The 13,703-nt window shown below is 36.8% G+C and overlaps 1 protein-coding gene across 1 annotated transcript; it reads left to right on the top strand.

Moving 5' to 3' along the window:
• Positions 1-11,708: 11,708 nt before the first annotated feature.
• Positions 11,709-12,170, top strand: LOC137833985 (uncharacterized). The gene has a single exon (XM_068642053.1). The coding sequence runs from the start codon at positions 11,709-11,711 to the stop codon at positions 12,168-12,170; it is 462 nt and encodes a 153-aa protein (XP_068498154.1).
• Positions 12,171-13,703: the final 1,533 nt, after the last annotated feature.

The following is a 13,703-nucleotide window of genomic DNA, read 5'->3' as shown; positions in this document are numbered from 1 at the left end:
CTACCAAGGCACAAAAACTAAGCCAAGCCACCAAACTTGGCTAAGCCAAAACCCAACCAAGATAAATTCCTTTTGCAACCAAAATTTTTACACCTCATTTTGGATGAATTTGTGAAAATTTTCCACAAAGATTACTCAAAAACCACGACTACAGTAATTCACCAATTTTGCTACCAAGGCACAAAAACAAGGCCAAGCCACTAAACTTGGCTAAGCGAAAATCCAACCAAGATCAATTCCTTTTGCAGCCAAACTTTTCTCACCTCATCTTGGATGCATTTGTGATAATTTCCCAAAAAGATTACTAAAAAACCATGACTTCACTTTTCCACCAATTTTGCTACCAAGGAAAAAAGACTAGGCCAAGCCACCAAACTTGGCTAAGGCAAAACTCAACCAAGATCAATTCCTTTAGCAACCAAACTTTTCACACCTCATTTTAGATGCATTTGGGACAATTCCCCACCAAGATTGTTCAAAAACGACGACTTCACTTTTTCACCAATTTTGCTACCAAGGCACAAAAAGCCAAGCCACCAAACTTAGCTACGCCAAAACCCATTCAAGATCAATTCCTTTTGCAATCAAACTCTTCACACCTCATTTTGGATGCATTTGTGACAATTCCCCACCAAGATTGCTCAAAAACCACAACTTCACTTTTTCACCAATTTTGCTACCAAGGGACAAAATGCCAAGTCACCAAACTTGGCTAAGCCAAAACCCAACCAATATCAATTCCTTTTGCTACCAAACTTTTCACACCTCATCTAGGATGCATTTGTGACAATTCCCCACCAAGATTGCTCAAAAACGATGACTTCAGTTTTTCACCAATTTTGCTACCAAGGCACAAAAACAAAGCCAGGCCACCAAACTTGGCTAAGCCAAAACCTGACCAACATCAATTCCTTTTGCAACCACATTTTTCACACCTCATTTTGGATGCATTTGTGACAATTTCCCACCAGGATTGCTCAAAAACCACGATTTCACTTTTTCACCAATATTGCTACCAAGGCACAAAAAGTAGGCCAAACCAACAAACATGGCTAAGCCAAAGCCCAACTAAGATCAATTCCTTTTGCAACCAAACTTTTCACACCTTATTTTGGACGCATTTGTGACAATTCCCCAAAGAGATTGCTCAAAAACCACGACTTCACTTTTTCACCAATTTTGCTACCAAGGAACAAAAACTAAGCCAAGCCACCAAACTTGGCTAAGCCAAAACCCAACCAAGATAAATTCCTTTTGCAACCACACTTTTCACACCTTATTTTGGATGAATTTGTGACAATTTTCCACAAAGATTACTAAAAAACCACGACTTCAGATTTTCACCAATTTTGCTACCAAGGCACAAAAACAAGGCCAAGCCACTAAACTTGGCTAAGCGAAAATCCAACCAAGATCAATTCCTTTTGCAACCAAACTTTTCTCACCTCATCTTGGATGTATTTGTGACAATTTCCCAAAAAGATTACTAAAAAACCACGACTTCACTTTTTCACCAATTTTGCTACCAAGGCACAAAGACTAGGCCAAGCCACCAAACTTCGCTAAGGCAAAACTGAACCAAGATCAATTCCTTTAGCAACCAAAATTTTAACACCTCATTTTGGATGCATTTGGGACAATTCCCCACAAAGATTGTTCAAAAACCACGACTTCACTTTTTCACCAATTTTGCTACCAAGGCACAAAAAGCCAAGCCACCAAACTTGGCTAAGCCAAAACCCAACCAAGATCAATTCCTTTTGCAACCAAACTTTTCACACCTCATTTTGGACGCATTTGTGATAATTTCCTACAAAGATCGTTCAAAAACCACGACTGCACTTTTTCACCAATTTTGCTACGAAGGCACAAAAACTAGGCCAAGCCACCGAACTTGGCTAAGCCAAAACCTAACCAAGATCAATTCTTTTTGCAACCAGACTTTTCACACCTCATTTTGGATGCATTTGTGACAATTTCCCACAAAGATTGCTCAAAAACCACGACTTCACTTTTTCCCGAATTTTCCTACCAAAGCACAGAAACTAGGCCAAGCCACCAAACTTGGCTAGGCCAAAACCCAACAAAGATCAATTCCTTTTGCAACCAAACTCTTGACACCTCATTTTGGATGTATTTGTGACAATTCCCTACCAAGATTGCTCAAAAACCACGATTTCACTCCAAGCCATCAAACTTGGCTAAGTCAAAACCCAACCAAGATCAATTCCTTTTGCAACCAAACTTTTCACACCTCATTTTGGATGCATTTGTGACGTTTTCCCACAAAGATTGCTCAAAAACCACGACTTCACTTTTTCAAGAATTTTGCTACTAAGGCACAAAAAGGAGGCCATGATGGATTTGTGTCTTCTTCTTTGCGGTTTTTGAGGTGAGTTGCGGAAGCTCCATGAATTGATGGTGGAACAAGATCCTCCTAAGAGTGATGGTTATCTTGAAGGTGCATGAGAAGTATGATTTGAGAGAGGTGAGGCCTACTCTTCTTGGAAGGTGAATGTTTAGGAAGATTTAGAGCCTAATCCATAGAGGTTTTAGGCAAAGAGTGAGAATGGCACAAAATTGGCAGCATTTCACTAATGAATTAATCTTGAATTTACATGACCCAAACTCCTCTATATATAGCAAGAGTGGGCTGAAAATGAAAAGAGAATTGGAGGGAAATTCAAATGTTGGCACATGGGAAGGTGGCTCCTAAATTCAGCACATGTGAGGTAGGTTCTAGAATTCTTCCATGTGCTAGGGGTTCTAGAACCTTACGCTCCACTTAGACTAAATGTGGGTTGGACCTAAGTTTAATTAGGAGTAGGAAACTCTAATTAAACTTAGGTTAACCTTCTAAGTACCACTTTGCATGTTTCAACAAAAATAAAAAAGAATTAAACTATGCTAGTTTTGACAAAAATGTAAAACTATTCTACACTAGAGTTTATGACATGTAGAATGTGTCCTCTTGACCCCTCTTTGACCATAACTCTAGTGGTTGCCTCAATTTGATATTTTGGTGGCCTTTCAATGGATTGGTGTTGGGGCCTCTTCCATCATCCCCTCCCTCTTAAAAAGGATTTGTCCTCAAATCCAAGGCTTCATCCTCGTCATTAGTAGGTGGATGTATATGGCTGGATGGTGTCCATCATCTCCTCCTTCTTGAGAAAATCTATCCTTAGATCCATAGGGTCGATCTCGGATAGCAGCCTCTTGCTTTGACAACTATGCTCGTCCTCCCGGATCAAACGTCCATCTATGGGAATCATCAAACAAAGCAAATGAGTTAGTTGAAGCAGTTGTATAAAAATCAACTTTATGAAGTTGCCATTCCTCTTGTTTTTCTATTGTTTTTGGCAACTTTTGATAATATTTCTCTATTTGTTGTTGTGTTTGTTCTTGAATCCTCTCATGCATTTTTTTAACAAATTCAGCTTTTATAACTCCTTCCTTATGTACAAAGGTATGTGTATTAGGAAGTGGTAATAAATCTAAAGGAGTAAGAGGATCAAACCCATATACAACTTCAAATGAAGAAATATTAGTAGTCTTGTGAACTACTTTATTGTTTGCATAATTATCCCTAGAGTTGTGATTGTCTCTCATGATTACTCTAAGCATAGTAGAAAGAGTTATATTTTCAACTTCATTTTGGCTACTCGTTTGAGGATGATAAGAAATTAAAAAGTTCAACTTAGTTCCAAGTTTTTCCGAAAGAATCCTCAAAAAATGGTTTTCATATTTTGGATCTCTATCTAACACTATGCTTGGAGATAAACCATGAAGTCTTATCACTTCTCTAAAGAAGAGCTTATCCATAACCATAAAAATGGAATCAAAACCTTTTATTGTCCTAGGAATTTCTAATATAAAATCTATGCTTATGTCTTCCCATGGAGCACTTGCAAAAGGTGAAGAGCATGGAGTTCATGAGACATTGCCTTAGAGTTAGTTTTAAAATAAGAAATACATCTAGGGTAATGTCTTTGAATATATTTCCTCATGGGTGACCAAAAGAATTTTCCTTTAAAAAGCTTTAGAATTTTATCAACTCCAAATTGGCCCATGAGTTCTCCTTCATGAAGAATTTCTTTTTTATGTGTGAAGGTAGTCTCGTTGGTACGACCATTGAGCATGGAAATTTTAACACTTTGCAATGGTCGTCTTAATAAGACATGACAAGTTTTTTTAGGCACTACCTCACATAAAAATTTGTCTTTGTAGATGCCTATAGATAACTTGACCCTCACTTGTTGGTGATATTTTAGCACATGCTCAAAATAATCTACGACATATTTATCTATGCAATCCCCTTTTAAGGGTTATTTTTTCACTATGCTTGTAAGGGATGTTGTAAGATATTCCTCATTCTTTCTAGATTCACACAACCCCTCACTTAGCTTTTCTATATCTTTCTTTTTCTTTTTCTCATTTTCTTCACTCTCACTAGTTTCTTTTTCTTGGCTACTATATTCATCTTTGTTCCTTAAGATCATAGATCTTTCATTGGAACAATTAGATGCTAAATGACCCTTACCAAGACATTCTAAACATTGAATTTCTCTAGCTTGAGTGTGTGAGATAAGCTCGACTAGGTTTTGGGAAAGTTTTAGAGATGTTTCTTTTATATGTTCTTCGCCTCTTTGGAACTCATCCTTGTCATAAGATACAGAGTACGAACTTTGTTTTTGACTTGATTGTTTTCTCAAAATTTGTTTTTCAACTTTAATGCTAAGTTGAATCAAGTCATTTAAATCTCTATAAGGTAAAAGTTCAACTTTGTTTCTTATCTCAAGTTTGAGACCACTTAAAAATCTAGATATGGTGGTATGATTATCTTCATTAATCCCTGCCCTTATTATATATAACATCATTTTTTGCCAATATTCTTCTACACTTAGATTTTTTTTATGAAGTCCTTGGAGTTTGTCCATTGGCTTCCTATTGTGGTAGGAGGGAATATGGCGGCGTCTTAAAGCTCCCCTAAGATCATTCCAATACTCTATGGGAGGGTCCTTATGAAGGCGCCTTTTACTCTCAAGGGCATTCCACCAATACATAGCATTATCTTGAAAACTTAGGGTGGCTAAGGGTACCTTTCTTTCCTCACTTACTATATGGCAAGCAAACAATTGTTCTACCTTCATTTCCCAATCGAGATAGGCTTCTACATTTTCTTTCCCATGGAAATAAGGTAGATCTACCCTAACCTCCTTAATGCTTTCTTTTCTTTCTTTTCTAGCTCTCCTAGGGGGTGGTTGATAATATTTATTGATCCTAAGGCTTTGTTCCCCATATGATTCATTACCTCTAGAGCTAGATGGATGTGAACTCTTTTTCGATTTAGTGCATTCATCTTTAACCATCTTCAAATCATCTTGTAGAACCGGTTTTCATCATGTGGTTTCCAACAAGAAAACCAGCCAAATCAGTGTGAAAACCATAGATGCAGAATCAGAGCAAAGCAACAACAAATATGCATTGGATTTAAACCAGATAAAAACCAGATAAATTGCAGTAGTTCAACACATAAAACTAGATAAATCTCCCCCTATTTGTCTTCTTAAATAGAGCAAGACAAGTTTATAAGAACAAAATTAAGTAAGAATATGATAATCAAGAATACTCAACTCATTTCTTATGAAGAAAAACCTGCACAAAGACAAACTCCAAACATGATGTTTGGCCTGCTAGTAATAAGATAATGCAAGGAACCAATCAATCCTCTGAATTTGGTTTGATCTACTGTTGTTCCAGCCAATTCAGCATCCATATAATAGTTTGTGGACATTGGTGTGGATGCTTCTTTACAGTTTTCCATTTTAAACTTCTTGAGAATCTCTTAGCAATACTTGGTTTGGCTAAGGAAGATGCCATCCTTTGATTGCTTAACCTGCAACCCTAAGAAGAAGGATAATTCTCCCATCATAGACATTTCAAACTCCCTTTGTATTGCTGGCACAAATTCTTCACACAAACTATCATTAGTAGCACCAAATATGATATCATCAACATAAATTTGAACTAAAATGATAATAGATTTGGACTTTTTAATGAAAAAAGTCTTATCAATTTTGCCTCTCTCATAGCTATGAGACAAAAGGAAATTTTCTAAGTCTCTCATACCACTATCTTGGAGCTTGTTTAAGCCCATACAAAGCGTTCTTCAGCTTATAAACATGATTAGGAAGTTGATGATCCTCAAAATCAGGTGGTTGTGAGACATAAACCTCCTCATTGATGAACCCATTTAAAAAGGAACTCTTCACATCCATTTGGAACAGTTTGAAACCACTCATGCACGCAAAGGCAAGCGACAATCTTATAACTTCCAATCTTACCACAGGTGCAAAGGTTTCATCATAGTTTATGCCTTCCTCTTGATTGTAACCTTTGGCAACTAACCTAGCTTTGTTTCTTGTAATCACACCAGCTTATCTAGTTTGTTTCTTAATACCCACTTGATTCCAATTACATTCATGCTTTCAGATTGAGGAACCAGAGTCCACACTTCATTTCTGGTGAATTAATTCAACTCTTCTTCAATAGCAGCAATCCAACTTTCATCCTTCAGTGCCTCACCTATAGATTTAGGTTCAATGTGAGACACAAATGCCATATGTTTATAGTAATTAAAGACAAAGTGATGTGATTCCACTGGCATAATTAGATTGATTCTTGACATTCTTAGGAATCATCTTGAGTTGGTTAAGAGCTAGGCACTTTATCATAGAAATGGATCAAGGTTCTATGAACAAGAACTCACCAAAACTAGTGCCAAAACACAAACTCATATAGAAGATCCAATTATTGTCAAATTGAACCGAACAAAAAGGCACAAAAGCTAAGCAAACTGAATTTGAATGCTTGAAATTAAATTGAACCGAACAAAAAGCTGGAAAATGAAGAAGAAAGATGAAGAACAGCAAAGCACCATAAAAGAACCGAAGCAACACAAATAAAATGAAACTGACGAACCAAATTCAACAAGGAAACAAGCTAAGACAAGGAATTAACAAAAGAAGAAAGGAAGGAGAAGAGAGTGCTCACGAAGATGGAAGAATGGTTGGATGATCACGCCACTAGAAGGATGGTTGCTCCTAGATGAGTGTGCTGCCGCCACTTGAGGACACCATGGATCCTTCAAGATGAGACTAGAGAAGAAGGCTCAAAAGCTCTCCAATGATCACTCAAAATTTGAGTATAGTTTCTTTTCTCTAAAATTCAAATCTGAAATTTACAAAGAGAGCACCTCTATTTATAGCCTAAGGTGCTGAAAAATGCAAGCTAAACAATTCAAATTTCCCCCCTAAACCGGCGCCTATTTACAAGGCATGAGGAAGGTGTGACCTCTTCCTTCACTTTGGCACCTCCTATTCCTCTCCTACACCTATCTACTAATACACCCCCCCCTAAAGCTCCTAACTAAAGCCTAAAAGATGCTATAACAAAAGAGGTTTCTAATGTTTCCCTCTAAGCACCTTCAACTAAAGAAATTACAAAAAGAGAAAATAAATGTCCTCTAGCTCCTAAAGCTTTGAACATGCTTCTTGTAAGCCTTTGAGGTGGGCTTTGACCTCCATGGGCGTCCTCCATTTGTGCCTCTACCTCTTCTTGACCTTGTTGATTGGCCTCCATGTCTTCTTGAGCTTGATCTCCATCATACTCCCCGAGTTGGAGAGAATTCGACCACGAATTCTGGAGACCTACAGAAAAAGGAGTTAGATCGCTGACATTAAAAGTATGACTTCCTAAGAATGTATCAAGCATATCTAACTCATAAGCATTGTCATTAATCCTCTTGAGGATTTGGAAAGGTCCATCCCCTCGAGGCATTAGTTTGGACTTCCTTTGAGTAGGAAAGCGATCCTTCCTCAAGTGAAGCCAAACCCAATCGCCCTCATCAAACAACAATGCTTTTCTCCTCTTATTGGCAAGTTCAGCATACTTGCCAACCTTCTTCTCAATTCTCTTCTTGATGTCTTTATGCAAAGTTTTCACAAAAGAAGCCTTTTCATCCCCATCTTTGCACAAGACATCTCCAAGAAGGGGAATAGGAAGAAGATCAAGAGGTGTTAGGGGATTAAACCCATAGACTACCTCAAAAGGAGAATGTGAGGTGGTAGAATTTACTACACGATTATATGCAAACTCAACATGGGGTAGTAAATTCTCCCACACTCTAGGATTCCCCGAAATAAAACATCTCAATAGTTGTCCCAAAGTTCTATTCACCACCTCGGTTTGACCATCAGTTTGTGGGTGGCAAGTGGTAGAAAATAAAAGCTTAGTCCCAAGCTTACCCCACAAGGTCTTCCAAAAGTGACTCAAGAACTTGGGATCTCTATCGGACACTATAGACCTAGGAATCCCTTGTAGGCGAACCACTTCTTGAAAGAAGAGGTTTGCAATGTGGCATGCATCATCCACTTTGTGGCAAGGAATAAAGTGAGCCATCTTTGAAAAACGATCCACTACCACAAAAATGGAGTCCTTTCCCTTTGATGTCTTGGGCAAGCCTAAGATGAAATCCATAGATATATCTACCCAAGGCATTGAAGGGATAGGAAGAGGAGTATATAGATCATGGGGATATATCTACTCCTACACCTATCTACTAATACACCCCCCTCCTAAAGCTCCTAACTAAAGCCTAAAAGATGCTATAACAAAAGAGGTTTCTAATGTTTCCCTCTAAGCACCTTCAACCAAAGAAATTACAAAAAGAGAAAATAAATGTCCTCTAGCTCCTAAAGCTTTGAACATGCTTCTTGTAAGCCTTTGAGGTGGGCTTTGACCTCCATGGGCGTCCTCCATTTGTGCCTCTACCTCTTCTTGACCTTGTTGATTGGCCTCCATGTCCTCTTGAGCTTGATCTCCATCACAAAGGTTCTAGTAGAAACACCCTTATTAATCCGCCCAATAATATTCTCCACATAAAGATCTCTAGGAATCCTCCATTCCTTGAGAAGATCACTCTGTTGCAGAATTTCAACCGATTGTTTCGTAGAATCAATTAGTTGTTTTTCTGGGTAGGGTTCCAGTTTTTGTAGAGTGATGTTTTGATCATCTTCTTCTGTATGATTCTTCATAGGTTCATGTTCTGCATGGTTAGTCTCATCAAATACAACATGAACAAACTTTTCTACAATCATAAGCTTCTTGTTATACACTCTATATGCATGGCTAGTTAATGAATAACCAAGAAAGATACCATCATCCGCTTTTTCATAAAAATTGCCAAGGTTTTCTTTTCCATTGTTTAAAATGTAACACTTGCGGCCAAACACTTTTAAATGACCAATGTTGGTTTTTCTCCCATTAAACAGTTCATAAGGAGTTTTCTTCAAAATTGGTCTAATTAGGACCATATTCGTCACATAATAAGTTGTGCTAACAGAATCAGCCCAAAAGTATTTTGCCAAAGAGGACTCACTTAAAATGGTTCTAGCAAGTTCCTCAAGAGACCCATTCTTCCTTTCCACAACCCCATTTTGTTGAGGAGTTCTAAGAGCAGAGAAGTTCTGAAAGATTCTAAATTTCTCACAAAAGCACTGAATTTTTCATTTTGAAATTCACCTCCATGATCACTTCGAATGGCACAAATGTTACTATTTTTCACATTTTGTAATCTCTTGGCAAGCTTTTTGAATGCAGAATATGCATCACTCTTGGATTCCAAGAACAATGTCCATGTAAACCTAAAGAAATCATCAACAATGAATAGAGCATAGTAGTTTAGACCAAGACTCATGGTTTCTAAAGGACCAAATAAATCCATATGCAGCAGATCAAGGGGTTTTGAAGTAGAAACAACATTTTTCAGTTTGAAAGAATGTTTGATTTGCTTCCCCTTTTGACATGCTTCACATATATGGTCTTTCTCAAACTTGAGTTTAGGTAAACCCACACTAGATCTTTAAAGATAATCTTATTTAGATTATGCATGTGAATATGTGTTAATTTTAGATTTATCCATTTTAAGAGTGACACTTTGTTTATGATTTGGGATTTTAACAAATATAAGGTGAGACTTAGGGCTTAACCGAGTGGTTAAGCAAGTGTGAAGGTTCACTTCCAAAGGCAAGAGGAAAAACACATTATATTGTGAAAATGATGCATATTGTGGAATTGAAAAGACATAAAAGAAATAAATATGATGAAGGAAGCCAAATTGAAATTGGAAGAACAAAAGAAGAACATAAACACAAAGAACAAAGGTGCAACTAAAAATGGAAGAAGAGATGAAGGAAAGAAAGCTTATAGTGGTAGACAAGAGAAGGACACACCACAAGGAGTGTGGATTCTCCAAGATAAGTGTGGAGGGCCGCCACTTGAAGAGCTCTTAACTCTCAGAAGATAAGACCTAACCTAAGAGAACACAAGTCTCACACAAATTGTGCAGAGTTTTCCTTCTGTATCAAAATTCAACTTGAAAATACACGGAGTAAGGCACCATATTGTTGAAGATGAGAGCTTTGATGTATCAAATCCACATGAAGCCTGAAGCTATGCTACTTTCTAGGTTTGGGTTTAGATTAGGGTGTTTAGAATCTTTGTAAGATCAGTCCTTGAAAGCCTACACAAAGCTTGATTAAATCTATATTAAAACAACTCAGTGTTTTTTTCCAAGCAAAGGAAAAACAATCGATTGATTTGTTGAAATAACCGGTTGTTTGTCACTTAGCTGGCTGGAAGTTTTAAAACTGCTTTTTGAATCAGTTGTGTAACTTCTTAAGCCATTCAACCGGTTAAATCGTGGTTTCAACCGATTAAATGTGTGTTTTTATAACAGTATTTTGAAAACCTGTTTTAGTGAAACAAAATTGCCTTCAACGATAGCTTTTCAAAGGCTATAAATATAGCTTCGTTTTCAAATCAAAAGACACGAAAAAATACAACAAGTATTCATTCAGATTTGAGAAAAAGTTTTGGTTTGTGAAAGAGTTTTTTTTTTAAAAAAAAGCAAGAGTGCTTTCAAGCTTTGCTGTGTGGTGAAAAGTGTTGATCATAAGATCTCTGGTTTTGTAAATCCAGGTGCTTTCTATCTTGTTTAGTATCTTGTAATTGTTCATCTTACATACTGTTTGTTGTTGAAATCCTGTAAAGGCAGAGGGTGTTTTGTCTTGAGGTGTTTTGTGTGCAAAGGGGGTGAGTAGGCTTTGTGGGATTCAAAGTGACCTCTTTGTGGTGTATACTTGTAATCTGTGATTGATTGCTAGTGGAACTCAGTGGTTGGAATGAGAACTGGATGTAGCTCAGGGATTGAGTGAACCAGTATAAACTCTGTGTGTAAATCTCTCTTTCTCTCAAACTCTCAAATTGTTTGATATTTTCGCTGCTATAAACAACTGATTAAATTGTGACTTTAACCGGTTGAAATTCTGATAACTATTTTGTTGGATTGTTTGATTGCCTTCTTTAAGCCCTTATCTGAGTTTTTTTGTTAAGGATTCATTCTGAAGCAAGTGTTTGCGAAAATCTTTGATAAAACAATTCACCCTCCCCCCCCCCCCCCTCTTGTTTAAGCCATCAATTCTTACAATTGGCATCAAGAGTTAGGTTCTTGAAAATTACTCAAGTCCTTGTTTCTGTTTTTTGAAAAATATTTTTTAATGGCTGATAAAATGCCGTTTGGGGAAGGTGCCTCAATAAACAGGCCACCACTGTTTTGTTGGGTTAACTACTAGTTTTGGAAAGTCATAATGAAAATTTTCATACACTCAACCGATAAGGGTATTTGGGAATCAATTGAAAATGGTCCATTTATACCTCAAGTCAAAAGAGATGAGGTTTTTGTTAATAAACCTTCATCTGAATGGACTGAGGCAGAAAATAAGAAAGTTAAGTTTGATTGGATAGCTAAAAATATTATAACATCTGCTCTAAGATGTGATGAGTTTTTCAGGGTTTCACAATGCAGCTCGACCAAAGAAATGTGGGACATCTTAGAGGTCACACATGAAGGCACAACTGATGTCAAGAGAGCAAGGAAGCATCCTCTGATTCAAGAGTATGAACTGTTCAGGATGCAAAAGGGAGAATCTATTTGGGATGTGCAAAATAGGTTTTCTCACATTGTGAACCATCTTATTAGTCTTGGTAAGACGTTTGATGAAGAAGAGCTTAACATCAATATACTGAAGTGTCTTGAGAGAACATGGTAGCCAAAGGTCACTGCCATCTCTGAATCAAAGGATCTCGCCTCAATGTCTATGGCATCTCTGTTTGGTAAGCTTAGAGAACATGAGATTGAGATTCATAGGCTTGTTGTCCAAGAGAGTGAAGACAAGCACAACAAAAGCATAACTCTTAAGGCTTGCAAACAGCAACCAGATTCCAGTGAAAGTGAAGAGGAGAACATAAGTCTGTTATCAAGAATATTCAACAAATTCTTGAGAAAGAGACAAGTTTCTAAAAGGTATGGTTCAAAGAAATCTAGTGAATTCAATTCTAATAAGTATACTTGCTATGGCTGTGGAGAACAGGGTCATATCAAAGTTGAATGTCCAAGAGAGTGAAGACAAGCACAACAAAAGCATAACTCTTAAGGCTTGCAAACAGCAACCAGATTCCAGTGAAAGTGAAGAGGAGAACATAAGTCTGTTATCAAGAATATTCAGCAAATTCTTGAGAAAGAGACAAGCTTCCAAAAGGTATGGTTCAAAGAAATCTAGTGAATTCAATTCTAATAAGTATACTTGCTATGGCTGTGGAGAACAGGGTCATATCAAAGTTGAATGTCTAAACAATGAAGTTAAAGAAAATGGAGACTTCAAGAAGGAGAAAAAGGGAAAAACTAAGAAAGCATATGTAGCATGGGATAACAATGATGTCTCATCCTCAAGTTCTTCAGATGATGAGGAAGTTAATATGTGTTTTCTAGCATCAGTAACAAGTAGCATGAGTTATATTTCATCAAGTAAAGGTACCACCTACTATCAATTGCTTGATGCTTTTAATGAAACCCAATTTTGAAGTAAAAGTCCAATTTTGAAGACGTTCTTACATCTCAAAACTGTGTTTTTGGAAAATCAGGTTTAGGCTTCTACCCTCAGAGCAAGAAAAATAAAGTTTCAAAACCTTTTTCACATGCTCCACAAAAACAATCGGTTAAAAAGTCGGTTCAACTGGTTGTTACATGCTTTTATTGCATGAAGAAAGGTCACTCTGTCAGATACTACAGGTTTCGTAAATCTCTTGTACCTAAGGGCATCTTTAAGTGGATTCCTAGATGTATTGTTGGCTCAAAAGACAAATCTAACTCAAAAGGTCCCAAATTCTTTAAGGGATAAAATCTTGTAATTTGACAAAAGTTCTATTTTGCAGATTTCTGACTTTACTTGAAGGTTCAATAAGGGAAGGACCTCAAGAAGATTTATGTACATGCCAAAGTCTAGTGTTGATTTCTTGAAATGCCTGTATTTGTGTAATCTGAAATTTGTGAATAAAATTATTTTTCCTTGTTGAAAACAAGTTTTTCTTAAAATTCAATTAAGTATATACTCTATGTCTAATTTGTAATTGTTGTGTATTTCATCTACTTTTTTTACAATAAATATTTTGTAAGCAATACTGATTGAATACAACACGAGAAATTGAAAATTTGTTTGTATTTCATCATAACAAAAATTCAACCAATTGTTTCTTCGAAACAAAGGATTGTTTTCTCTTTGGCAAAAATTAGGCAAATCTGTTAT

Source organism: Phaseolus vulgaris, chromosome 5 (assembly GCF_051622355.1).
Source record: "Phaseolus vulgaris cultivar YP4 chromosome 5, ASM5162235v1, whole genome shotgun sequence".
Taxonomy (NCBI): domain Eukaryota; kingdom Viridiplantae; phylum Streptophyta; class Magnoliopsida; order Fabales; family Fabaceae; genus Phaseolus; species Phaseolus vulgaris.
This window is presented reverse-complemented; position numbering and strand designations above follow the sequence as displayed.

Excerpts from the sequence above, each read along its gene's own strand:
- LOC137833985 (XM_068642053.1), top strand. The coding sequence starts at position 11,709 with ATGAAAATTTTCATACACTCAACCGATAAGGGTATTTGGGAATCAATT.